This window comes from Aedes aegypti, chromosome 2 (genome assembly GCF_002204515.2).
Source record: "Aedes aegypti strain LVP_AGWG chromosome 2, AaegL5.0 Primary Assembly, whole genome shotgun sequence".
NCBI classification, from domain to species: Eukaryota; Metazoa; Arthropoda; class Insecta; order Diptera; family Culicidae; genus Aedes; species Aedes aegypti.
The window spans coordinates 357,251,306-357,279,113 of NC_035108.1; the positions used below are offsets into that span (position 1 = coordinate 357,251,306).

Consider the following 27,808-nt stretch of genomic DNA (forward strand, 5'->3'; position numbering starts at 1 on the left):
TACCTCAGCTTCAGTGAATAATGTCTGATATCCGTTTCGAATACTACACGAGAGCAGCTACTTCCCAGGAAAACTTTGTTAGACTTTTGAAGATACTATCGAAGGAATCCTGTCGAATTTCGTTGGCCACTATGGAATATTTAGTGCTTAGAAGGTTTCATACGACATCATAAGCAGATCACATGCGTGATATCTGGTAAATTCGTTTCAAAATTCTTAACGAAACTCCCAAAGTACTTTTGCTTTCCTCGGAAATTTTTGGTCCATTTATGTTGAGAACATAGGTTGTCTCTCTAAAAAAATCATGAGATACGATTGGGTCAAGTTTTGTTGTATTGCTGATACAAAATTAGTTAAACGGCGTTTCGTTCTGAATACATTGGAGGACATTATTCATTAAAAATGATTCTATAGCATTACCCGGAATTCAATTTACCGGAATGAACCATTACTTGGAAAAACCGTTTACCGGAATGCACCATTACCCGGAAAGCCAAATCTTCCATTTTCGACGACCTTTATCAGTACATTTTTATACTTCCATAGATGCTCAGCAAAAATAATGTCACGCTAATCATGGACATTCTCGATTCTCTCGGTTTCCATAAACACTTTTTCAAAAGACATCTCCAAGCTTATGCAATATTTTGCAATTCTATGGTCCAAAGAAGAACAACTCTTGCCGGCGTTACGACTTAACTGGGTCAAAGCCTGCTTCTCAGCTGCTCTAGGAGCATTTCTAAAGTTAATAGCTGAGAGCCTATGTCAACTGACCATTTTTGCATTCGTTCATAGTTTGACAAATATGTAAGTACTCCAGATCTGAAAATTCCTTAAATTTGCCAACCAGTAATAATTATGAACCGGCGGTATTTAATTCTACCAAGCTAAGCTTGATCTTTCTGAATAGCTTTACTTTGCCTCAATGTAGTCCTTAAGCTATGAACGAATATTACGATACCAAAGTTTGATTGAACATGTAATGTATTAGCGATTTAATAAGATAAGAATCATCTTAAAATGTTTGGAGTTATGATGGTTTTATTTTATCTTAAGTTAAAACAGTTGCGAATCCAATTTTAATATTGTATCATCATATAAAAAAACTTTAATCTTGCGAGGGAAGCGACATATAACAGGACAATTCTCATCCTTTATGATTTAAAGAAAGCTAAAAAAATCAAGACGAAACAAAATGTGCCTTGGTGATCAAAAGTAGGGACACAATTCGCCATTGTGACGTCGATTTCTGGATTCCGAGATATTGAACCCCAATAGATCTACTTTTTCTTTGATTTTGCTTCATTGTACTATTTTTCTCCGAATGTCATATCTCTGAAAGCCTGTACCCCGAATTCAATGCCAGGGTGATAAACTAGAAAGAACAATAAGCAATCATAAGAAGAAGATATTTGGTAATTTTTACTAAACACATATTTCCAAAAATGTCAAGATCGGTTGAACTCGAAAAACCGCCAAGCAAATAAAGAAAAGTGCAGAGATATATTTAACAAATAATTCGAAAACTTTATGGAAAATCTGAAACCATGGTCAAGTAGGACATGCCTGAAATAAATCCATAGAACCGAGTAAACCCAAAATAAAAATCAAATTGAGTAAGAAACATTTTGGTAAAGAAATCAACAGACATATGTTGGTAACATCGAGAGGAATCCAACAATGGTTTGGGCGTTTTCTGCAAACAATTTCGAAAGAAAAGGAGTCCCAATATCAGTTCATTGAAGAATTCATCATAAATTTTCAAAGGTTCTTACCAAAACTTTGGCAAAAACAGAGCCGGATCCTATTTATGACACTTTTGAATCAATTAAGCAGGGTTTTTGAAGAGCTCATATTTGGCCACAACATGCGTCGTATTGTAGTGCTGCATATTGCAATGTTTTAGATAAATCGGCCTTTAAAATCTCCCTTTGTCAAAGTCAATGATAAAAGGTGTAAATTTGTTCTTTTTTAATAGTTTTTTATTTGAGGCTCAATCGTGTTTAATGCTTTACGGAGCCGAAATTCATTTTTTTTGTATTTACAATTTATTTTCTTTTCAGTACCAAAATTAGTTCTTAGTCAACTAATTGGTAATTAGTCAACTCGTGGCAACTCGAGGTTAATGGTCACAATTTTTGAAAGGAAAGGGTTGGGTTTAAGGTTCTCTGCAGCTTTACCCTGTCTTGCTTCAAATCAAAGCAAATAAAAGATTTAGGACATTTAGGATTGAATCCAAGAAAGGCTGCCTTGGTACTCACGAAGAACAGAATTTTTAATTTCATGCGCTTTGAGGATCACGTACATCGTAATCCTATGAATTCGTGTGAAAAATATTATTGAGTAAAGTTCAAGGCCATACCATTGAATCTTAAGGGTCTCGCATGTAATTTGCTTAATTGAAATCGGGCTGAATTCTCATCAAGATTCCACTTAGAATTCGGCTTAAAATGTGTCAAAGATAATATGATAATATAATAATATAATAAATATAATAAATATAATAAATATAAAGATAATATAATATGATAATAATAATAATAATATTTCCACAATGTTCAATCAACGTTCTCCAACAAGATAGCAAAGTACCATGACTTAGCGGAGGAGTTGAAGTAGATGTGGCATCTAGAGGACGTCCGTATAGTTCCAGTAGTCCTTTCAGCGATCGGAATTGTCCCGAAATCTTTCCTAAGGTCCTTAGACGAGTTGGAATTGAAGAAGATCCTACACAGCATCCAAAAAGCGGTGATTCTTGGAACATGCAGCATAGTGAGACGGTTTCTAACTGAGAAGCCTGTCCAGCAGACTAATAAGGATAAGTTAAACCGACAAATAAGATCCACAGAGCCTAATCCCCTTTGGCATACAGATTGCCCGGGGTAGGTGAAAGTTTCCAACATTTTTTTGCTGAGAAGTGCCAAAGCTCTATATTGATATTACACACATAGATATGGTAATTGATCCATTAGTTGTGGGTGTACCTATAGTTGTGGTAGAGCCATTTACACTGATTTTATTGAATTAGCCAATAAAAACACCGCCAATCGATGTATTGGCTTATTGATACACGAAATAGCCGAAAGCTTTAATTTTGATAAAATAACACCAAAACTGCTTAAAATGTTCTCACTTGTACCAATAGTTGCGGTAAAGTGTTCCTATAGTGGAGGATCCCATAAGAAAACAAGGGATACCTCAACAATAGAAACACAAATTAAAAATTAACCTCAACTAAAGGAACAGTGTACCAAGAGTTATTATTTATCACTGACATGCTGATGGTTACTGCTATGAAATCAGTTTTCTCATTAAGCAAATGATCGTTACTTCAAATTACAACAATACTATGTACATTTATTGCGCTTCTTGAATTTTGAGGGGTTCAATGAAGTTGAACCGTGCTTAGTACCTCCCCTATTGGAACATTTACCCTAATTCATAAGCACCCCCCATGCTCTGGTTTTTTCCTATTGAAGCAATCGAGCTGGGATCAAAAACTGCTATTGTTTCGAAAAATTTCACCTAATGTTTCTCGTTTCAACAGGGACTGAGAAAAAATAGATTTGTTTAGGTTGTAAAATAAAACAAATATGTTGGTCTATAACAAAAGGAAACAAAACTAGGAAATGCCAAGTTTGATCTTTTTTGGATGGTTAGTTGACTGCTAAATTGAACTGATGAGCGAGGAATCATATTCTAGAAAATTGAACTCTGGAAAGAGAGTTAATAACAGAATTGCACGTCATGTGAACCAATTATGATTGATTTGTACTCAAAAATTCAGTTATTCAATTCAGGTTATTCAATTGTAAAGCGTAATACGAAAGAAAAGTTTCTTAAATACACCATAAGTTCCCACTTTTGACATATGAGTGGAATTACAAAGAATGATGTACTTAAGGTATTCTTGAGAAAAAGTATGTTTCGAACACTTCGAAAGTTCTCATAAGATAAAACATTCGTCAAGTAACTTATTTCAAGAAGTAAATTCGGTATTTACAGTAACTCGTCTCAAATCTTCACTAATTCTGTAATGACTCAACGTCATACTGTGTTATTCTGAACCACATTAAATTTGTTGCAGCTAAGGACTTCCATTATGAGCTGGACCTCATAAATTTTGATAACTTCCTTCTTCCGTTATAATGACGGAAGCAGTACCTAAGCCCACCATACCTACACAACAGTGACGAAATCCGCTCTACCTCAAAAGTATATAAGCAAAGCTACTACAATTTTTCCTCGTAATCCCCCGTTTCCCCGCGAGAAACCAAAAAACGGACAATTTATGTGATTGTGGTGGCGCCTTCAGCAGAAGGCAGCACCATCACCGCGATACTTTCAGTACCGAGCCAACCACGTGAAGAATGGCGTGAATAGCTGGACGTGGACGGATACTGTCGCCGGTCTCTCGGTTAAATGGACAAAGAAACACGCCAACGAAAACCACCACCGGCCTGGTTTGAGTCTCTTGATGCATATATCCATCCGATATAATAGTTAGATGGAGATTAGGCAGTTTAGATAAAGCTAAATTGCCACCATTTACGACTGTTTGATAGCTGGGATAGCTCGTGTGGATTGAATTGAAGTATCCTGGGGGCCGGTTTAGGTCCAGTTTTTTTTGCTGCACCAAATTTAGACTTCGGTTTCGGTTTTAGGTGATAATTTTACGTAAACCTATTTGTATGTACAGTCACCCTACAGTTATGGATCAAGTAAGAAACATTTTTCAGAACAAAATATGATTAAAAAAACAAACCAATATTTCATCCCTGGCATTGAAGAATTTAGTTGTTTCTATAGATACAAATCAAATTCAACAGTTATTTGTGAAAAAGTGTAGATACAAGACAATTTTCAAAAGTTGACCAACCCACTAAGAGGAATTATGGAGCAACCATACTCATATTAAGGATCAGAACACTACAACAGCAATTTATCTACAAGATTGTTTTGAGATAGCCTTATCTTTGATTCATAACAGTTACAGTGGTATTGCTTTCGCTACTCCACATTTATGAATCAATGTTTCTAGATGAAACCTTATTTTAATTGCATGGAAAGCTGTTAAGAATTATAAAAATGTATTTGTGTAATTGTGAAACTATTTGTCCAGAAATTCTGTTTTTGATCCAACATTGATCCATATCTGTGAGTTATCGATAACTGTTACTGTATATGGCGATGGTAACCGGAGAAGGTACTCACCGTCGCGACTCATTCCCAGCTTTAGGCACTTTTGCAGTCGACAGTACTGACACCGGTTCCGGTTGACTCGGTCGACGACGCACTGCTTGTTCCGGGGGCACTGGTAGTTGACGACGGAGCTCTGCGAGCGCCGGAAGAAGCCCTTGCATCCCTCGCAGGTTATCACACCGTAATGGACGCCGGACGACTTGTCGCCGCACACTTTGCAGGGGATGATTTCGATTTGCGCTGTGGATGATAATAGAGAGATGGAAAATGGGATTAATTTATTTCAGAGACTTAAATTCATTGTAGAAAACTAGACAAGTATTTCAAATATTTTGTAAAGCAGATCGAGATATCTCGCAAATTTAAATAATTACAAAAATTTACCTAACATGCTATCGAAAACCGTTGAGCTTACAGCCATTTCAAGTTCACCACGATTTGGAGCGTCCCGGAGCATCCAGATACATTGCAAACTTCCTCTTTGAGTCCAAAATCTTCACTAGTGGTACACGGAGCGCCCGCAGAACCCCTTAGCGTCTTTCGAACGGTCCGAATCAAAACAAAATTCGCCAAAGTCAACGACCTGCCCTGGGGGCCCAGATAGCCGAAGCGGTAAACGCGCAGCCATTCAGCAAGACCAAGCTGAGGGTCGTGGGTTCGAATCCCATCGGTCGAGGATCTTTTCGGGTTGGAAATTTTCTCGACTTCCCAGGGCATAGAGTATCTTCGTACCTGCCACACGATATACGCATGCAAAAATGGTCATTGGCACAGTAAGCTCTCAGTTAATAACTGTGGAAGTGCTCATAAGAACACTAAGCTGAGAAGCAGGTTCGTCCCAGTGGGGACGTAATGCCAGAAAGAAGAAGAAGAACGACCTGCCGGTAGAACGTTGCCGCGTCCCCCATTCGCACGCGCATCTTCACACGAACGCCAAATTTTGGGATCCCTCTCCTCTCCCAACCCAACCTCTCGCGAAAACCGTCCGCGATCCCGCCGAAGAGCAGTTCATCAAACATTTCTGCCAGTAGCGCTCATTTCTCCGCGATCGCCATTCATCATCCGTACGCGCTTGTACTACCGAAGCGATCTCTAGCTCTCGATTCAGGGTGGCCAGACTCACCAATTTCTCGGAGGTCCTTTCAGTCAATTAACTATCGATATTTCAAATTTCGTGCAAAACTCTATCGATTTGACTAAAGAGAAAGTAAACCAAGAGAGCCTCTCAATGTTAAATAGGTGCTTTTGAAAAGTTTTCTCGCGTAACTTTTCAAAATGACAAAATAGAGAAAAGGACGGTTTTCATTTTTCTAGAATTTCTGTCCGTTTGGGGAAGGAAGACTGTTGGAAAAATATCGTAAATGTCATCATTTTGACAATATGTTGTTCATCAATGCCACCGATATTGCAAAAAAAAATCAACCTGGCCACCCTACGTCTCATTCTTACACTCTCTCTCTGTCTTCCCCAAACGCACCGAATCCCCCGCGCGCGAAGGAAGTTCGTTCTGAGCGATCGCGCGCCGATGGGAGATCGCGAACGCAAAAAAAAACGAAAACCGGTATTATGACGAAACGATCGGCGGCGAACAATTGGGAGAAGGCCGCGCCGAATTTCGCGTGGCGAGAAAGGAAAAAGAACCACCTAAAAATAAAATGCAAGACAACGTTCTGAGTTGAACTCAGAAGCAACGTGTGCGAAAATTAAAATAAGGCAAGAAGCAAGAAGCGCGATCGGCGTGGTGGAGTCTCGGTCCGAGAGTTCGTTGATCTCTTTCGGTGGTGTCGGTCATTCGCTTCGCGACTTGAGTTCAGGTTTTCGTAGGTCCGGGGCGTCAATGTCCGAAAGTAAGTTCGGTTACCTATACGGGTTTTGTCGGCGTTGTCGTCGTTGACGTCCGGTGGTGGCGATCATGATGATGATGATGTTCATGACGATGATGGTTTGTGTGCAATTTCAAGTATGTTCTGATCGCGACGACCAGCTGGCCGAAGTTCTTGCTCGAGCTTTTGAGTGACGAGTGGTGGATGGTGAGGCGAGTGGGGTTTCCACTCGCAATTTTTGGATGGTTTTTACATTTTCGGTGGATTATTATCACATGGCTTCTGCCATGCGGATTCAGCTGCTTGGCGGCGGTCGTAAAAAACAACTTCTGGAAGATTCATATTTTGGATGCCACAGCGAGTTTGATGAGTTGGAGAGGTAGGAATACCTCTCCTGTTTGATGGTAGTTGGTAACTCTTGAGCGCCTCGTATCGATTCGAGGAATTTGAAGCATGATGTTTGAATTGATCGATTGATGAAATTGAGGAAAGAGGTACTTTGAGTGCTCAAGTGCTTGTAATTGGTCGTTAAATGGTGGTACCGACATTGGCTATTCAAAAATTTTGATTGCATCCAAATACAAATACAAGTCGAAGCTTGAAACTTCTAAATGGCTTTCTATATTGAAGAAATTGGATAGGAAACCTTTTTCGTTTTCAAATATGTAGGTATTCCACCAATGTCTTCTCCATTCCTCTCAGGTGTCAGCCCTGCCTCAGAGCAGATTCCAAACCGGAGCGCCACATCACCTACTACTACCGTTCCGGCATGGCACGAGGGGTTCATCGACACTTGGCCGCGCCGTACACACGTACCGTACAAAAGTGCTATTTTCTGCAAATAAACATATTATTTGCATATATAGTACAATAAATTTCAAAGCACGAACGCGAGCAGCACAACTCACTCCCGAGAACAACAACAAACGCCCATTGGCGACAACAATAACAATAACAATTGCCAAAGTAAGCACCCCGAGACTTGCCGGGCCGCCGCCGAAGCGCTGAACGTGCAATACTCGGCTCCCCGATTGCAGCTCCACTCGCCTTCTCCTTCCCATTTCGGAATGGCGAAGCAGGACAGGGTTCTGACCGATGACTATGACAATACCACCAACCACGCCTCCTCACGAGTTCATCTTTCTCCGGGGCGCATTCGAACTAAGCCGGCAAAGTGCACCACCTCCACAACCGAAACGATTCCGATGGATGGTACAGTATTGGACAATACATTTACAGCTGTTTGGAATGGTCAACATTAGAGGATTAGGTCTAATTTATTTATATACAGATTGGAATAAAATTTGAATAATTCTTCATAACATGAATTTAAGAATATGCTCTTGAAAGATTTTTCCAATCGCGAGTTTGACAAAAAAAATTTTTTTCAGATACCGTCAAGAGTTCAACTAGGAATTAAGGATAAGTACAGAAATTACATGAGAGATTCCATCAAGAATTCCGCCAGAGACACTTTCAGAATTTTTCAACAAAGCCCTAAGTTCTACAGGAGTTTATCCAAAGATTTTTCCATCGATTTTCTAAAGACTTCCTACAAGATTCCCGTTTACAACATCTTTAAGAAATCAACTAATAATTTCTCCAGAGATGTTACCAAAAATTTCCTACAAAATAGTTGTTCATGAGTAAATGAAAAACCGAATTTAGTACTATACCATTTAATTCCACTAGAATGTGTATCCTTTGACAAATACGCGTATTTTGACCTTAAGTGTACGGCCGTCTTCAGTGTCGTGTACTAGACTCGAACTAACATTTTTCCGTATCCATATCCGTTCAAGCTAATACGTCACTAAACTGGCCCAACTCAGAGTAGGAGAAATATAGAGTTGTATAATTCCACGGGGCACCCCCCAGGATTATTTCTTAGGGTTAGAGGAAGGCTTCCTGAATTTCAGCTCATTTGGTCGTTCCATGTGCTGGCGCAATTTAATTGAAGTTAATATGGAATGTTCAGCTCAAACATATGAGAAATAGCACTTCATCTTCTGTCTGGGTCAGAATTGTTGATCGCGTTCAAATTAACCCAGAATGTCAAAAACACTACTTGATACTATAGCGAACAATATTGTAGAAGGTTGTATCATGATTTAAATTGAGACACTATCTGAAGCAGATTTGCTAGTATACCGAATGAAACAGTGACATAGGGTCAATTTTCAATGTATTTGAAACGAATATTCCATACAAACTTCGAATTTAATGCGCCAGCTGGGGAGCAATCAAATGAGTTGAAATTTTGAGAGAGCTTTTTTTCTTATCCTAAGGTATATATTTAGGGGGTGCTCCGTTGAGTTTAACAACTTTTTTTAAGGCCCAATCTAATACGTCACTTTGCATTACAATGATTACTTTGAAAGTTCAACAGAGATTAGCTTTGAAATTTAACAAATTTTGTCCCGAAGTATTTCAAATGGTGCTCCGTAAAATCTATGGAGAGCTTCCTTCAAACGTTTTGGTATATTTTTCCCATATTTTTCTGTAGCTTCTCTCCGTAGATGTATCTAAGTATTCCTTTGGATAATATATTGAAAGGTTATTTCAGACATTATCTCATCGATTTCTATGGAACACCATCCTGGGATTCTTGTGGAAATTCTTCCTAAGTTAAAGTTAAATTTTAGCTTAACTTTACTTACCAATTTGATCATGGATCAATGAAGACTTATAAATAATCAAGAAATTAAGCCCAGCCGCAAGTGAACTTTTTTGGAGGTAATCCAGGAACATGCACCAAAGGAAACCTTGGAAATAATGTACAACTTCAACAAAGAAGCCTTTGGATCGAAGACCACTACTTAAAAGGCAGAGTTCAGCCAAGCCAGAGAAATTTGCAACAAAATAATATGCAGCCCATTTAGTAACATCGGAATTAATCGGAAAATGGAAGAAACTATCATTTAAAAATTTTTGGGCTGTATATTTTACCAACAAAAAGAAATGAACAATTCCCACAACTATTTTGATGTCTGAAGCATACATTTTATTTTCTTATCTTACCATTTACAGCATTTCGCGATTGCGACCTATACAATTTTATAAATAGGTACAACAAAAAAAAAAAAAAAAACATATCATAAAACATCGTATCTAAGAACTTTCAACGTTACCCTCAGTATGGATTCTGCACCGAATAAGATTCACAGACAAACGCGCACACTTATGTACAAGTCTATCAAAGTTTGAGTTCTGGCACTCCTACAATAATACAAGAAAAACCATTCAAGTACCGTAAAATGGGTAAAGTTGATCATTTTTCAGCGATTTTGTTGTTTCCTGGTAGGATGCATGTATGATCATCAAACAATTTTTAAAACCAGTAACGGGTGTAGTTTATAAGGATAATATAAACGAAATTTTGACGAAATATAATTATAATAACAAAAGCATTTTTTTTAAAGTCGAAAAGTGGAGTTTTTGATTCCGGGGGAAAGTTGATCAATGACTGCGATAGACTTCCAAAAATAAAGAGATTTGCTATTCACTAAATTTAGGGCCACTTAATCTGAATCATGTCTCAAAAATCTTACAATTTGTTCATAAATCGATCAATTTAAGAAATGATTCTTGTGGATTTATTATGGAATACACTACAATAAACGCCTAAAAGTATGCAATTTTCTTTGAAATCAGCAACCCACTAACAAAAACAATATTTTTTTCTAAGAAATTTTTTTTATCGTCAATGCGAATTGAAAACTGGGTTTCCAGAACATATATGGAATGTATGAAACAGTGTATATAATATGTTCTGGTAATTCAAGGATTCGCGGTACAAAGTCCTTGTTAGTGGCAACAGTTTCTGAAAAATAATCTATTTTACCTAGCAGATGGTTAAAGACTCGGAGTTGGTCAGTCCCGAGACTACACTTGAAGCATGAGTATTAACTCAATAAGGACTGTAAGTACTGGTAATTCAAGGACTCACGTGAATTCTGATTACTAAACAAATTTTCTAGAACACGACACTGAAGACGGCCTTACAGTTGAGAACGAAATACGCGTATCTGTCAAAGAATACAAACTCTAGTGGAATTGAATGGTATAGTACTAAATTCGGTTTTTTCATCTACTTATAAGAATTCTACTAAACAGCTCGAAGATTTATTATCAAATTTTCTAGCTTGATTTGGTTTTGCTGCTAGCCTGAAGCCCTTTTTTTCTAGTATTTTTCTGGGACTAAACTAAAAGCGTTGCATTGTCAAATATCAGTAGTACCGATTTGGTTTCTCAGAAATTTAATCGATTATGTTTGCTAAGGGGCGCGCCTTCGCTGAGATGTAAATTTCTATGAAGGGTGTAAATAGCGGGACCTTTTCATCATAGTCGATTTTCTATCAATATCTGAGGAATCAAAACAAGAACTGTACAGAAATCGATGCTTCATTACCTATCAATGGAAATGGAGTAATGCGACATGCACTATATACTAAGGATACGGGTAATGCCACAATAGATCTAAATACTGGTCGCAGTGGCGCATCCGAACAGAAAAAAAATGATGTCTCTGTATAGCCTTGGAAATAGTCGATTATTTGGAGAAGAACCCTTCAACAGTTCATAATACATTTCCTAAAATAATGTTTCCATGGTATAATTATTTAGAAATTGGGATAAAACAAATCCGATCATAGCTCTCTTGACAGAATATAAAGCTGGGTACGGGAATGATCTTCCCACTGATCAACTACACCCCAAATTACGGTATTAAGAAAATCTTTTGGTTCTTGGAACAACGCCGAATTTACAATTGATTTATCAAAAATATTATGTTTCAAAAGTAGCCCAATATATAATATATTGAAAATGAGGGTCTGTATTTTGTTACATTTTTTTAACAAAATTCTTGTTATGACACATCATTTTAAAATTTGATTTACGGGGAATTTTTAGAAGCAATCCAAACGTTTAGTATTCAGATTGAAAATCCGTAAAACGGGGTAACATTAAGTAATAAGTTTGAATCCTTAGCTTTCTTACATTGATGAGTTTAAGAAAAATAGGCTTTTTCTTTCGGAAATTGGGTTTTGTTCATGCGTAAATTTTTCAACTTTGCGAAACAATGATTTCCATGGCCATGGATGATACTACCGAAGATTCATACCTCACAGAGTTCTGCAATTTATATAAGCAAAGACAATGCGGTTTTAATAGAAATGGTACGTTGTCAAAAATAACGAATTACTATAAACATACAGAATTTTCTTTGATAATTGCCTACATTTAGGCGTTATCTACGGTCCAAGACGTTTTTAATTTTAAACTAAATCAAACATTAAATGACTTGTAAGAGTTTTGCCTTCACAGGAGTCATAATATTAGTATAAACAGTATTTTCAATGTTACCGAATAATGTTTACATGGCTGATCAATGTAACCCCAAATCAGTTAAACAAAGAGATCACTTTCAACATTTTTAAACATGTTTAAAATTTTCAGAAAGCAAAGCACTGTATGAAGTTACGAGTGACGGGTGCAAGTACTAGTTATAAAAATATAAAGCTTGCTACATTTGCTTTTGCAAATATTTTTTTTAGGAAATATAACAAAAAACTGATCAATGTCACCCCGGATTATGGTATTTCTTTGTTCAACGAATATTTTTTCAACTTAGTCATATAAAATCATGGGTAGTACAATCTTTTGACTGTCCTACCCAGGTATTTTTGTGTGCAGGACATGTCCGATCTATTATACCCACTTCTCGCCCTACAGCTTCAGAAACTACTATACTGCCCATGTTCGCGGCACACTTTTGTGATTGGAACGAGAAATAACGAATTATTTTTATAATTTTGTCCACGCAGGTATCTAGATGAGAGTTAGAAATGATGCCCCATAGATATTAATTCACATTATTTGTAATCATACACTGAATAATGTAGTTAGAATTGACAAGGGCGCTTACGTCGACATTGCGAATATGAGTAAAAACAAGTGATTCCTCATAAGATAAGTTGACTTTCAGAATTTCTCAAGCATACCTTCAGGAAATACCAGTGTTGTGAGAAATTGAAATTATCATAACTCACGAAATTTATTAATCACGAAACTCAGCTGTCAAAAATCCATGAACGAGTAGTCTCATCTGTTTGACTCATTGTCTCGTATTTCTGCAGTTTACTCACTCAAAGCAATGATTTCTTGTTTGTATGGTAAAAATATAGTAATTTTTCTTCTTTAAACAACAAAATTCGGGTTTCACAAGTTTTTGGCGGGCTTTATGACTGAATCATTTTTGACAGCTTGAGTAAGATTGAGTGATTTTTACGACAAACTCAAGCATGAGAGTTTTGAAGCAGATCTCTAATGAGTTTCCTGAGAAATTTGCCAAAGAATTAAACAAAGAGTTTTTTTTCTGGCATTTTTCGAAATATATCACCAGGGAAATGTTGAAGTATCAAGAATTTTTCTGAGAATTCAATAAAATAAAAAAAATCCAGGAAATAGTTTTAACGAAAATCTTGAAGAAGCATCTGATTAAACTTGTGTAAATTATAAAATAACCCTTGATAAAATCCTACAAGAATTACTGGAACTCGTAAGAAAGTCTTAGCGATTTCTTTGATAAATTGAGAAATAATTTAAAAAAAAAGCCAATCCGATCTCTGAATAACACTATGCAGGATTTCATTAAACACATCGGACAGAACCGCTTGTGAAATTTGTGCAGGAATTGCTGGAATACCTGATATAGTATTGACTGTATTACAACCTCTTATGAGTTTTCAGAGCATCGTGTAAATTTTACTCGAGGACAGGAGTTATCTTTAAATGAAATCCTTAAGAAATTTTTAAAGCAATCAATGACTTAACGAATTTTCAATGGATTCCTATGAAAAATTACTGGATTTTTTTTACGGGACAATGCTTAAGTTAGCAGTGTACGAATTCTAGAAGGTATCCAGATGAAAATGTCTGGGAGCATTCAAAAAGTGGCGTGGTAATTGTTTTAAATTTTATTGGAAATATCCTTAAACTTTTTTCCACTTAAAAAAAACTCTAGAATAAACTTTTGCGGATATTATTGGAGAAACTGCGTAAGGATTCTTTGTAAATCTTCTAGAGTAAAATGTGGAGAAATCATTGGAAGAATTAGAGGAAACATAGCTGGATGAAATCCTGGAATAGTCTCTGAGAAAATGGTCAGGGTAATTTCTGTTGGGATAGTTGAATTTATACTGCTTCGCGCGGTTAATCCATTTCCTAACGCGAAGCAGTATAGTAACGTTGGAGTGCTTAATGATTTCCTGAAGCCAAATATGGAGTATTCAAGTATCTTTTTTTTCTGCGAAAATTGGTGCAAGAATCTTGAGAGGAACATGTGAAGCAATCCCTACAAGGTATTCCAGAGAAAAACTCGGGGAAACACTGACGCTTTTGTTCGGGGAATCTGAGAAGAAATTCTTGAAGAACCAGTGGAATAGTTGCTTAATAAACGCTGAAGCTAGAATTTCGCTTCAGAATTCATGAGGAAAAAAGTCACTTAAGAGACCAGAAAAAAAAACAAAGACTTCAGCAGAGCTTGAATTGAAAATAGAGGCTTTTTAAACACTCTCATTGAAACAGTGGCCAAGCCCCTTGGAATGAGACCTGCTACCAGCCATGTGTCCATGAATAATTGAGTTCTAGTTCCGAAAAGCTGATCGTCTTCTTTTATCCTGGCGTTACATCCCATGTAGGACGGAACCTGCTTCACAATTTAATGTTCTTATGACCATTTCCACAGTTATTAACTGAGGGATTTCTCTGCCAATTGACCATTTTGCATTCGTTTATTGTGTGGCAGACACGAAGATACTATATGCCCTGGGAAGTCGAGAAAATTTCCATAACGAAAAGATCCTCCACTGGGGCCTTCCTTAGCCGAGACGTTCGAATCCGCGGCTACAAAGCGAAGCCATGCTAAAGGTGTCTGGGTTCGATTCCCGGTTGGTCCAGGATCTTTTCGTAATGGATTTTTTTTATCATCGTACTTGCACACGATATACGAATGCGAAAATGGCAATTTTTTAAAAGAAAGCTCTCTGTTCATAACTATGGAAGTACTCATAAGAACACTAAGCTGAGAAGCAGGCTCAGTCCCAGTGAGAACGTAATGCAAATAGAAGAAGAAGATCCTCCGCCGGCGCGATTCGAACCCAAGACCCTCAGCTTGGACTTGCTGAATAGCTCTTCGTTTACCACTACGGCTACCTGGGCCTGAAAAGTTGATCCTTTTGTATGCAAAATCAAAAAAGTTGCAAACATATTGTCCAACACTGTTCGGCCATGTAAGCCCTGATTTGCGTTGAGTAGAATTTATACATTTGATGCTCGTTCCGGCGGCGCGGTGTGCCATCCACGTAGTAATTCCATTCAACAGCCATCATTGGCGTCACTCAGCGCTCGCTCAGTGCTTTGAACTATAATAGTGATCACCACCGCCGCGATATTACCCCGACAACGACGACGGCGATGACATCTGAATCACTCTGGTTACCAGCGCCTCACGAACGACATGACCTACGATAAGGAAAATCTCCGTTCGTTGCGTTGATTCGAGTTTGATTGTGAGTTACGAGCGAGGGTGCTGATACGGGTTCGAAGCAATTTAGTTGGAGCTTTCCTGCTTCACGACGAAAGTTCAACGAAAGGACATGTGATGGGTTGGAGGTTGAATGCGATGCTTATGACCCACGCTTTGTTTAATGCAGTTTATTGAAATGGTGTTATAGTCATCGGGGAAGAGAAGAAACAGCCATAACTACTACAGACCGATAACACTTCTACATCTTCACAGTTGTCATTGGAAGGAATATGAAGAAGTGGGATAGTTTCCTCAAATTATTACTTCAAACTTTTCATCCATGAGCTTCCTATGAATTCCTTCAAGGTTCTTGTTTAAATCTCCTTCAAGAATTTAACCAGAAGCTACTTTTTTTTACAAATTCCTTCAAGGTTTTTGTTCAGGATTTCTTGGAGAAACTGAACAACAGTTCTAAGGAAGCCTACAGCAATTACTCCGAAGACTGTTCAGAAATTGGGGAAGGGTTATCTTTGGAAATGACCATATATTTTTTCTAGGAAACCATTTAAGAGATTCTTTCAGAATTTTTTTCACTGGTTTCTTCAGACACCATCATACCTCAAATCCCTTCTTTACAATAACCTCCACAATCGATCAGAATTTATTAAAGATTTTCACCAGTAGTTCCTCTAAGCATACCTCCATAAAGATTATACAAAATCGTTGCACATACAGGGAATATAAGAATCCTTATGAGCTCCCGAGAAAGAGAATTCCAACAAGAAGCTCAGAACAAATTTATGGGCCCCTGAGTAAGTTTTTAGGGATGTTCTAAAATACTTACTAAAATAATTATTGAATAAACAAGGTCTGTATAGTATCCTGTAGAATTTTTAGGAAAAAATCCTTAAAATTTTTGAATATAATTGCTGGAATAAATGTGTAGGAATAATCGGAGGATCTAATGAAAAAAATTGCTGGAGTTTTGTTTTTAGTGGAAACCGTAAACAAACTTGTGTTGAACGTATGGGCGTTTTACTTCAGAAATTACTCAATATTTTCGGAATAAACTTTAGGAGTAGTTCCAGAGTGAAATGTTGGAAAAAATCTCAGGAGAAAATTCACGTGGATTCAAAAAATTGATTTATTGGGAAATCTTAGAAATATTTCATTAGAGATCCTTCTTTTATTTTCAGGATTACTTAATGAATCGAATAAGTAAATGCCGTAATTATCTTTGGAGGAATTTGTGAAGCGATTCCTGAGAGAATTTTCGAAGAGATTATCACAAAAATTCTACATGAGTTTCCTCAAAACCCCAGGAATAAACCTTTATGGGTTTATCTGAATGAATTCCTGTATGAAAATTCTACTGGAGTAACAGTGGGTGGAGAAATCGGTAGAACAGACTCTTGAGAAAAACCCTATATGAACCACTGATGGTAGTCCTGCGATATTTAATCTTTTAGAGAGTTTCTAGAGCGATTGCGTTGTAATTTAGTAAAGATCGGTGTTTGCCTTGTGCAGGATTCCATGCAGCAAATTTTGAAAGATTTTCATGTAGCTCTTTTTTATTTCCTGAAGAGTTTTTTTGACTCCTTGAAGCACGTATAATTTACTGATGGATTCTGAGGGATGATATCTAAGAGTTCTTTCAGAAATTCCAGCTTTATTACTCAAGGCATTTTTTCAGAATATCCACAAGATTTCACGCCAAAAATTTTGTTCTCGATATCTAAGTTAATTGACATCACGATATTATATTAACAAAACCACATAATTTAATTACTCCAAGAAATTCTTGAAGAATTTCGGTGATAAGCCCAGTAGTTCCTTTGATATTTGTTTGGTCATATCAGAAATATGTTCTAAGAATCGATAAAGTTTCGCCTAGATGTTGTTTCGTGAATTGAGCTATCGACATCTGCAAGAATTACTATTCTAAAAATATCTCTACAGTAGTGTGATTAGGTTTCTTTGCAATTTGGAGGAATCATTCGAAAAACTCCATAAGAAAATAAAAAATTATCTCTGTATCTATTCTTTGGAATGTGGGAAAAAACTATTTGAGATTGTTTTGCCTTCCAATTACCAGAGGAAAAATTAATCGATAAATTGAAAAAAAGGACTTTATTGCCGATACTCGCATAACACTCCCATTTATATAACAAAACCCATTGAACATGGGACTATTAGGCGAGTAGGGGCAACAGTTCATTTAGCTGTTAATCTTTCTTTCTGTAAAATTCTCATTTCTGTGGTTCATCTGCCATCAGTTTCCGTACGGCTTATTCAGATACGTTCTTGGTGCTATTTCTACATCTTGTCTTGAAATCTTCTATACCGATGACGACAGTTTGGTGGATTGGCTATTTTTGGCATGTAATTGACCTCCCGTATCTTATACCATTTCAGAACGGATTTCGCATATTGACAAGAGGCTAATCAGGCCAAAACAGAGCTGGAAAGTCATGCTTTCTTATAAACGGTAGCAATGGCTTTTGCAGACATTCTTTCTCGTAAACATCCTAAACATTATTGGTAGTGTCAGTAGAAACGAAACTTTTAGATTTTTGACCACACCAAATCACCTACCAAACCTTTCTTTGGGAACTTGGACACCTTCTTTGTCCGAAAAAAATGTGTAAAGCTCCTTAGCATGATTTTTTGCAGTTAAAATTTGTTTGTCGTCGCGGGGCACCTTTTTCTTTTTGTACGTCTTCAGTCGTTGCCTCTGTTTCACTTTTTGTACGTATGATTTTGACTGACTTCCCAACTTTGCGAACCACATTTCGAACAGAAGAACTGGCATTTTTCTCAACAATGGCAGCCACCTTCTTATCCATTTGTTGGGAGCTTCGATTTGTTGCACTTCCAACCTTCTGATCGACAGTCAAGCGCCAGTCAAATGATTTGCAAATACTAAATACGATATTTTTCGGTAGCTTTAGTTTCTTGGCAAGATGGAGTACCGATAAATTCGGATTTTGCTGCCAGTCGAACAAAATGCGTTTGCGCGCCCCAAGTAACCAATTCGCACGCTAATTCGCCCTCCGTGCCAATAGAGGGCTACTACACAACTGACATGCCCTATATTAGCCGTATAATAGCCCCATAAGACCAAAAAGGCGAATTAGCGGGCTAGTGGTTACTTGGGACTCCCACTTGAATCGGCGCCATTTCAATGAATGCTACAAGAATGTAAACATGGTGTACCACGAATTAAAGTGGAGAGTTTCAGCTGTCATATAAGTGAAACGTTTCAGCGATTCGTGAAATAATTCAAAATCTACACTGAAAAAAGAACAACTGTACGAAATTTATCGTGGACAGGCTTTAGATGAACTGAATGCATATATGAACTACTGTTTGTACGTTCGTTTTGAAAAAGGCATATAATATTGATTATGCTTCAAGTTCATTATTCGAATCGTAAACGCTTGAAGACATGCGAAATATCCCAACACGATTTTAAAGTTCTGACAATAGGATATGTCTCCCTGATTCGCAGAGGAACAAAAAAAAACGTTGACCTTTTCATTCCAAGTTGGGCAATTCTCGTATCATGGCAGATTTCAATCTTCTAATTGCTTATCGCTTCATCTTCATGAAGTCTCGTTTATGGCAACTCTGATAGCAACTCCAACGTATTCGCAATCAGTTGCAAAATCAACTCTTCTTCTCTTCTGATTCGTCAATTTTGAGCGTCTTCACAATGAAACCATGTATTCTTTCCTTTCTTTGGCGTTGATCGCAGTGCCTAATGGATTCAAATTGATTGCGGCCGTCATTTCGTTTGCAGTGCCAAAAACGCTCCAATCATCGTTTCCGACCATCTCTCTGGACGATTGGATAGCGACTCGATTTTGGCTGATGAAGGCATCTGCCATTTGACGGGAGTTGGTAGTTAAGGCGCTCGTGTCGCTAATTGGTTTGTGCATTCCTAACGATTGACTAATCGAATGTGCTCGCCGTGAGAATAGGAAACTGTGGTCGTAAATGTTCGATCAGTTTTATGGCGCAGCAAACTTTCTGCCGAATCAGCAAATCAGCCTTTGAAACGCTCAGTAAAATTCCACTGTAATTCCCATTTAGGCGAGGAGGCGGTGAGGCTCCAATTACTCTACCGAAGCACGAAACGAACACTCAATACCATCCACGTTGCATTAGGTCATGTAGCTGGGAATCGAATTATGCGATATGTTATACCTGTTGTGTCAGACAAACAAAATCAAGTGGCTGCATTTGAAAACACAGCGACGTGCTGCAAAACCTTTGAAACAATCGATGAGTGACGGTTGATTCGTTCTTTGTGTGAAAGAATCCAGGTCACACCGTTCCGCATGCGAATCAGGGAATCGCTGAAGAACTCCCAACCCATCGATCATCGCTGCCTGTGGCAGAACCGGGCAACAACGGAGCCGGAGCAGCTGATTGATTCCGGCATTCATGGCATGGCATTCTAATCACATCCCCTGCTCTCTTCTATTCATTGGAAGCTAATCGTGTCATTTGCCACATGAATGAGCAATAACTATTCGCAACGCATCTTCCGCTCCCAGGTCCCTTCCACCCTAGCTGCACTGCACTGACTGCACTGGAAAGGAGAACCATTTCTGCATGACAATCAGCAGCAGCAAATGAAGACATAAAAGCGGCACTCCGATCCGATGCAGTCGGTATCATCACGCACCGCTTGTATCGCTTCATCTACCAGTGTACACTGGGGCTGTTACAAGCCGGCTACAAAGTTTCAGTTGCAATCACACTGCTTGTCGTACACCAACGTTAGGGTGGTTCATGAGAATCGAACTACAAAAATTTTAAGATACTTCCCCACGAATTAGTTCATTTAGACCCCCGCATGCTACTATGAAAAGTTTGAGCGTAATCCATCAACTGTAAAGGGGATTGAGCGAGCTTGAAATTTGTATAATTGAAGTCGAACAAATATGTGAGCAAAACTGTTCCAACTACATTCTTGGTCATAGAAATTCCGGTCTGAATCTCGAAGTCACTAAGGAAAGAATTTCATCGACAAAAGCACAGTCTATGAGTAAAAATGTAGTTGGAATAGTTTTAAACCATATATTTGGTCCATTTTCTCCATATAAACATCAAGATCGTTTAAGTTGAAGGATTCCGCTCAAATTTTTACAGTAGCTTTTGGGGGTATTTAGAGAAAGTAACTGAGGATTTTTACAGTTGGATAATTATGGGCTACCCAAAGCTAACCAGAACTATTGGCAGAGTAAACTGTAAACGGGTTCATCTTTGAAGCTCTAACTGCGAGAGCGCAATAAAACCTACTTCTTACTTGTGTAAGGCAATAGAGTGATTCGTTTTGTTCCTTGCACTACTGCTATTCTGTGTGTGCAGTGCTTGTCAGACAGTGACAGCCATTCCTTGGATCTCCAGCTTTTTGGAAAGGTACAAAGGAAGGACAGGGTAAAGCTTAGTACTGACTGCTCTAGCGATGAGGCGACTGGACTGCACGCCATTAGTCACGCGACCCGCAATGACAACCGAGCCCGCACAAAGAGATTCCCACCGAATGATTAAAGGTGGTTGTGAGCGCTGGAAAAACTTTGAAGTCTAGGGTTGAAGTTGAGGAAATTTTGAGGTAGCTAAAATTAAATAAAACAAAACTGCTGGAGTTCTAAGGGGCTGAGGCAGAGCTTTCTAACTCAGTAATTTGTTACTTGAAGGTGAAGATTAATCGTAGCTACAGTCAGGCTTAATAGAAACTCTCCTGCGATGCAAAAATGAGGCGATTTTGACATTTTTCTAAGAAGCGAAAATTGAACTCAAAATTGAATCTATGACAAATGGTCGAAGGACAAAAGGTCGAATGACAAAAGGTCGAATGACAGAAGGTCGAATGGACAAAAGGTCGAAGGGACAAAAGGTCGAATGGACAAAAGGTCGAATGGACAAAAGGTCGAATGGACAAAAGGTCGAATGGACAAGAGGTCGAATGGACAAAAGGTCGAATGACAAAAAAGGTCGAATTGACAAAAGGTCGAATGGACAACAATTTAGGAAGAACCAAAAACTATACTCTTTAGATAAAAAATCAAGTTATCACAAGCGCTACAGCTAAAACAGACGCGAAGAAAACTCGCATATTTTCAGAAAGACCATACTGAGGGAGGTTCAATTTCAGCTGGACAACGATCTTTTCGGGGTCAAATTGTGTTAGACTTTTCAGGGCGTAGTGCATCCAGAGTTACTGTGTACGTGCTGTAGCCTTATGTGCAAGAGCCACATTCCTTTCATGCTCACCCGTGCACTGTACATTCTGAGACCTATGTTGGTGTTCCTCGCTTTTTTTAGGGTCATTTCTCAATGCGTCTCATGCGCATCGTCACTCGCGTTGTTCAAAAACAGTACAATAATAGATGTAAAGACAAAAATTTTGAAACGAGAATCTAGATTGGAGCTTCCGGATCGCGCGTCTTCGATCGTATCATGTAGACCATCTAGACACTTGCATAATAAGGTAAAAATAGCTGTAGAGACTCTTCGTTACCGTGCAGTCGTTTTACAACTTGGATACCGATGGCGAGCGTAGCACCGAGCAGCGCATGCGTTGAATCTCCCCTAGCGCGCGCTTCCAGAATTTTTGTGAACCTAGCGCAGCACACTACGATTTTGATGCGTTGAAAAGCGGTTTGGACTGGTTAGTTCATTTATGTTCTCCTGGTAATTATGTAACTCTAAGTGCATCGAGGGTGCATGCCACTCTATGTGCTATGTGTTGGGATGCCGAGTGCTGGAATGCACTGCGTCTGTCATTCAGATTATACTGGAATTATAGCATCTATGGCGTGCCGCCATGAGTTGACTGCAGAGCAGAGGGTTCGCTCTGCGGAGGCTGGTTCCCTGTAACATTGTTCAAGGCGGCTAGGAGAAGCAGTTTGCCTAGGCTTTTTCTGCTGCATATGTTAAAGTGCCCTCTGAAATAGAATCCAAGAGTAGTGTTTCTGTAGTAGTGTGTGTTTCTGTAAACCTCCATTCAGAGCATGGGTAGATTTCAGATCGTCGGTGGTGCGACATCACACCTGCATTCCTTGAACTATCTTCTAACGGTTCGGGTTGCAGATTATCTTCTAATAAAAAGCATGATGCACAAATACAAAAATAATCAAATTATCAGAAAAGCTCTCAGTAAATGCTAGTGTATCTGAGAAGCAAACTCTACCCTAGTTGGGACCTAATTCCAGAAAAAAGATGATTATTTTTCCCTGATGCTAATTTAAATCAGACGAAACCAACAGTCAGATAAAACTCTAATGCATAGCCCTAAAACAGCAAAACTTCAAACGAAGGAAAATCCTTTGTTAGAAATGCAATTGAAATGCTCATAAACACTGTTAAGCATGAAGAACAGCCGATATTTATAAGAAGGCAACATTTCATTTGAAAAAAAAAACAGGCAAGATGTAAAAGTGAAATCTATGAAGAACAGTCGATGTATAAAAGAAGGAATAGTCGTCGATACAAGTGTCTACAACAGTAAAAAATCACTATAATGTATAACTCCAAAAGAACAGCCAATGTTTCAAAGAAGGACAAATCTCTATTGAAAATGTATCAAATAAAAAGCTAATAATAATTACTTTATGCTTTGGAGTATCAAAATAATAACAACTGACATTCAGAAAATAAATCTTTTGTTTGGAAATAATAGCATTAATACAAATTATTGCTTCAAACGATAGTTCTGAAGAACAGCTTTCGTTTAAAAGAAGGAAAAACTTCAGATGAGAAGGGAGGAATTTGTGATTAAAATGTTAGCAACTGAGTGTACGATAATCCTTTCAACGGTACAATTTGGACCTTTCGTCCATTCGACCTTTTGTCCATTCGACCTTTTGTCCATTCGACCTTTTTTTCCATTCGACCTTTTGTCCATTCGACGTTTTGTCCATTCGACCTTTTGTCCATTCGACCTTTTGTCCCTTCGACCTTTTGTCCCTTCGACCTTTTGTCCATTCGACCTTTTGTCCTTCGACCTTTTGTCATTCGACCTTCTGTCCTTCGACCTTTTGTCCTACAACCCTCAAAATTGTCAACACAGATTCTCAAACGATTGCAGTGAGAGTGCATGAAAATGCGAGGATTTTTGGTTCTCTTTCTCTCTTGTTGCTATGCTTACCTTTACTCACACTATAAAAGAACTCTCAAGTGACCCGCCCAAACAAAACGGGCCTCGCGAAGTTGTGTGTTTTCATATCAAATATCAAAAACAAATTTGAACGAATTTGAATTTGATCTAATTTTAAGGAGAAGATGCATCGAAGCCAAACCTCAAATTTTCAAGAGCACAAATCTAGAGAACCAGACAGCGGTTCGAGCTGAAAACTTAATCGATTGGTCACCACCAGCGTGTGACCAATCGATTAAGTTTTCAGCTCGAACCGCTGTCTGGTTCTTTAGATTTGTGCTCTTGAAAATTTGAGGTTTGGCTTCGATGCATATTCACCTTAATAGATGCTCACTTAAAAATTTCGGAAGAGTTTTCGTAAAAAAATTATAACAAACCACCCGTCCATGCTTTAATAGAAATGTGAAATATGCTTCAGTGAAGTGAAATATAAATTGTAAATATTTAGCTTTGAATAAGGCCATAGCTGTGAAAGTTGCGCAAGCGGAGTAAAACCGACTACTGTTGATGGGGTAAGACCGCCACCCCTAATTTATACCAAATAAAATATCTGAACCATTTTAAAAGTTGTAGCTACGTTGTATATTAAATTAAAAATTATTTAAAATAAATCACTTTTGTTAAAAGGACAAGCAAAATGCGCATATTTTTTCAAAATCCTGGTGTCTCATCTCAAGGTGATGATAAGTATAAATCTAAGATTTTTTTTATTAAATAACCCTGAAAATGATTCAATATCCACGATATTCAATGTAGAATTCATAAAACATTATACTTTTTAGAATCACGGGGAACTAATAAATTTTTCGCAAATTTGTGTATGAAAATCGTGGTGGCCACTTTTACCCCATGGTTGGGCGGTTTAACCCCGTCGCTAAAAATAAGATCCTGAACCTTACCAAATATGGACCTTGAAAAATTAAACATCGCCAACAAATTCCGTTTGGTTGTAGTTTGAGATATACATGTTAAATTGAAATCAGTTGTAAAGAGGGCTAACGAACTGTACATAGTATCATTAATTGTCGTTCTTGTATTTCAGCCAAATGCTTGATATAATCGTGAATGATCATACGATTTTGGGTACTTTCGGCCTTTGTAGTCTTAGACGGCAGAGAAACGGGTTTGCCCTAATATCCGACAGTATCGGTTCGTATTAAACCGTCTCTAGGAGATTCTATAAATAAATCGAATAGTTTTGTTTGAAAATGTTTGACGGTTCTAGAAGTAGGTTTCATACAGAGCGAAACTGAATGATATTGAGGAAAAACTGTTTCTCTGCCGTCTAAGACTGCAAAGGCCGAAAAACCCAAAATCGTATGACCATACGTCTTGAGTCGGCCCAGATAGCCGTAGCGGTAAACACGCAGCTATTCAGCATGACCATGCTGAGGGTAGTGGGTTCGAATCCCGCTGGTCGAGGATCTTTTCGTAAAAGGAAATTTTCTCGATTCCCAGGGCATAGAGTATCTTCGTACCTGCCACACGATATACACATGCAAAAATGGTCAATCGGCAAGGAAAGCTCTCAGTTAATAACTGTGGAAGTGTTCATAAGAACACTAATCTGAGAAGCAGGATTTGTCCCAATCCGGACGTAACACCAGAAAGAAGAAGAAGAAGACGTCTTCAGTCGATAAATAACATAAATAAGTGTGAATGTATCTATAGGAATAGTGTACATTGCTAATCATATTTTGATCGCCAATTCTTGTAATGTTACGGTCGCCATATTGTAATAGACTTTTACGTATTTCATAAAAAAATGTGCATTCCCACGTAACATTGCAGAATTTATTATGGTTTTATGATCGATGCAAAACCAATGCGGTGCGATTCCTGGTCGATCCAGGATCTTTTAGTAATGGAAATTACCTTGACTTCTCTGGGTATAGAGTATCATCGTACCTGCCACACGATATACGAATGCGAGAATGGCCACTTTCGTAAAGAAAGCTCTCAGTTAATAACTGTGGAAGTGCTCATAAGAACACTAAAGTAAGATGCAGGTTTTGTCCCCGTTGGGGCGTAATGCCAAGAAGAAGAAGTCAGTCATCCCTCGTGATATAAGGAATTCATAAAGTTCATCTAAGAATTTTCTCAAATAGATTTCACACGAGTTTTTTTATAGAATTGACTCCCAATTTTTCCCAGGCATCTCGAAAATATTCCTCCGAGGAATCAGACAGAAATTCCACCGGATTTCTCTTAAGGTAGTTTGAAGTCTTCAAGATGTTTTTCCAGAAACTTCTCAAGGTAATTTATCGAATTGATTGCTTTCAAAACAGGAGACATGAATTCATAAGTTCCACACCAAAATTTATTATGCGTTCTTCTGAAAGCTATTCAAATGATTTTTTTAATCTGAATTCCACCTTATATTGTTCTATGAGTACAACTAACAATACATCTAATTTTACAACAGATGGCTTCAAAATACAGTTAACTCTCCCTTACTCGATATTCCGTATCTCGATATCGAGTTAGAGAACCATTGTAGAAATTGGTTTTCATGGCTAACTCGATGGTCCCTTGGATCGCAGTTGCACTGGTTTTATGTTCTGTAACTCGATACCTCCCTAACTCGATGGTCCCTTCAATATCTAGTTAGGGAGAGTTGACTTTATTTGTCTTCAATTCATTCAGTTATTGATCTCAAAATTCCTCTTGAAATTTACTCAAAGAAATTTCGTCAATGCATCCCAACAATCGATTCAGGAACTCTTTTAAATTTCTTCTTACATTTTTCTTGATATATCCTAAAACATTACTTTTGGTAAATTTGCTGGAGCTCTGCCAAAAATTGTCCATAAATTCTATAAAAAAATGTTTCACCGGACTCTTTCCTGAGGAGTTTCTTTAGAGATTCTTATTGAGAGATGAGAATTAATTCCTCAGGACCTTTTCTTAAAATATCAAAACAAGATAATATGAAAGAATATCCCCTAGAATTTCACAATATAGATTTCAAAATAAATGTTATCAAGAATACTCCAAAAATACATCGAGGAGTTTCTTGTGCCATTCCTTTTATAAATACTCCAGATTTTTTTTCAGGAACTCCTTCAAGAATCTATCCAAATATTCTCTAAAGATATCCATTGCAGAAAATTGTTGAAGACAGCAAATAATATTCTGAAAAAAAAATCCTACGAATTCTGCAGAGGAAGTTTTGCTGTTCTAAGAGGCATTCATAGATAAGTAATAGTAAACCCTGAAGGAAGCATAAGAAAAAGTCCTGAAAAAATCCCTGAAACAATTTTGAATGCATCTGTGGAATGATTCATGTTTGAATATTTGGAGAAATCCCTAGAAAAATACTAAGATTTTAATTCTTGGGCGGATCAATTTTAAATTATTTTTCCGAAGAGACTCTTGAAATACTTCGATATGTATTTTAGAATTTGCGATGAACTTTTAGGAGAACTGCAGGAAGGATTGTAGAAATATCTCCCAGAATACCAAAAATCTGCCAAGAGAACTATGTGCAGGAACCGTTATGGAATCTTTTTTGAACAATACTTGAAAATATATACAGCAGAAAATCCTACTTAAATTTTGCAAGGTATTCTGCAAACTTCTTCAAGCTCAAAAGGTATTTCTGCAGAAATTTCTACGATTGTATTCAAATTATTTAAAATAAATTAATTTGAATAGGAAATTTCTGGAAGAATCTTGGAAAGAGTTCTTGGAGAAGTTCTAAGAGGTATTTCTAAATTAGGATTACTTATAAATTAGCGATACATAAAAAATGATTTTGCAATACATCAAAAAAGGAAGAATCGAAATTTTTGAAGAATCCTTAGTTACTTCAAGAACTTCATAAATTTCAGTTTAAAGGAATATCTTGAATTTACTAAGGATTAAAAGAAGAATTAAAAGAACCCATATTTTTTTTTAAATAAATACTGAAGAATTTCCGAAGGTGCCTTCTTCAACGAGTTAGTGGAAGAATGCCTATAAACTTATCTGTAAGTCCTTTGTTAGAACTCTTGAAACAATTTATGAAGACTTGTGTTTTGTAAAAAGTTCTGGTAGCACTACAAAAATACATCCTAAACAAAAACCCCGAGTTATTTCTGA

At 37.6% G+C, this 27,808-nt stretch overlaps 1 protein-coding gene across 11 annotated transcripts in view; it reads right to left on the reverse strand.

Annotated features, from left to right (window-relative positions):
• LOC5565997 (probable nuclear hormone receptor HR3) overlaps nt 1-27,808 on the reverse strand; it is a 499,362-nt gene that overhangs the window by 64,918 nt on the left and 406,636 nt on the right. For all 11 annotated transcript variants that reach the window (XM_021846407.1, XM_021846406.1, XM_021846408.1 and 8 more), the window contains one exon: nt 5,215-5,442. In XM_021846407.1, the coding sequence (XP_021702099.1) occupies nt 5,215-5,442 (228 nt within the window). The remainder of the gene's footprint in view (nt 1-5,214; nt 5,443-27,808) is intronic.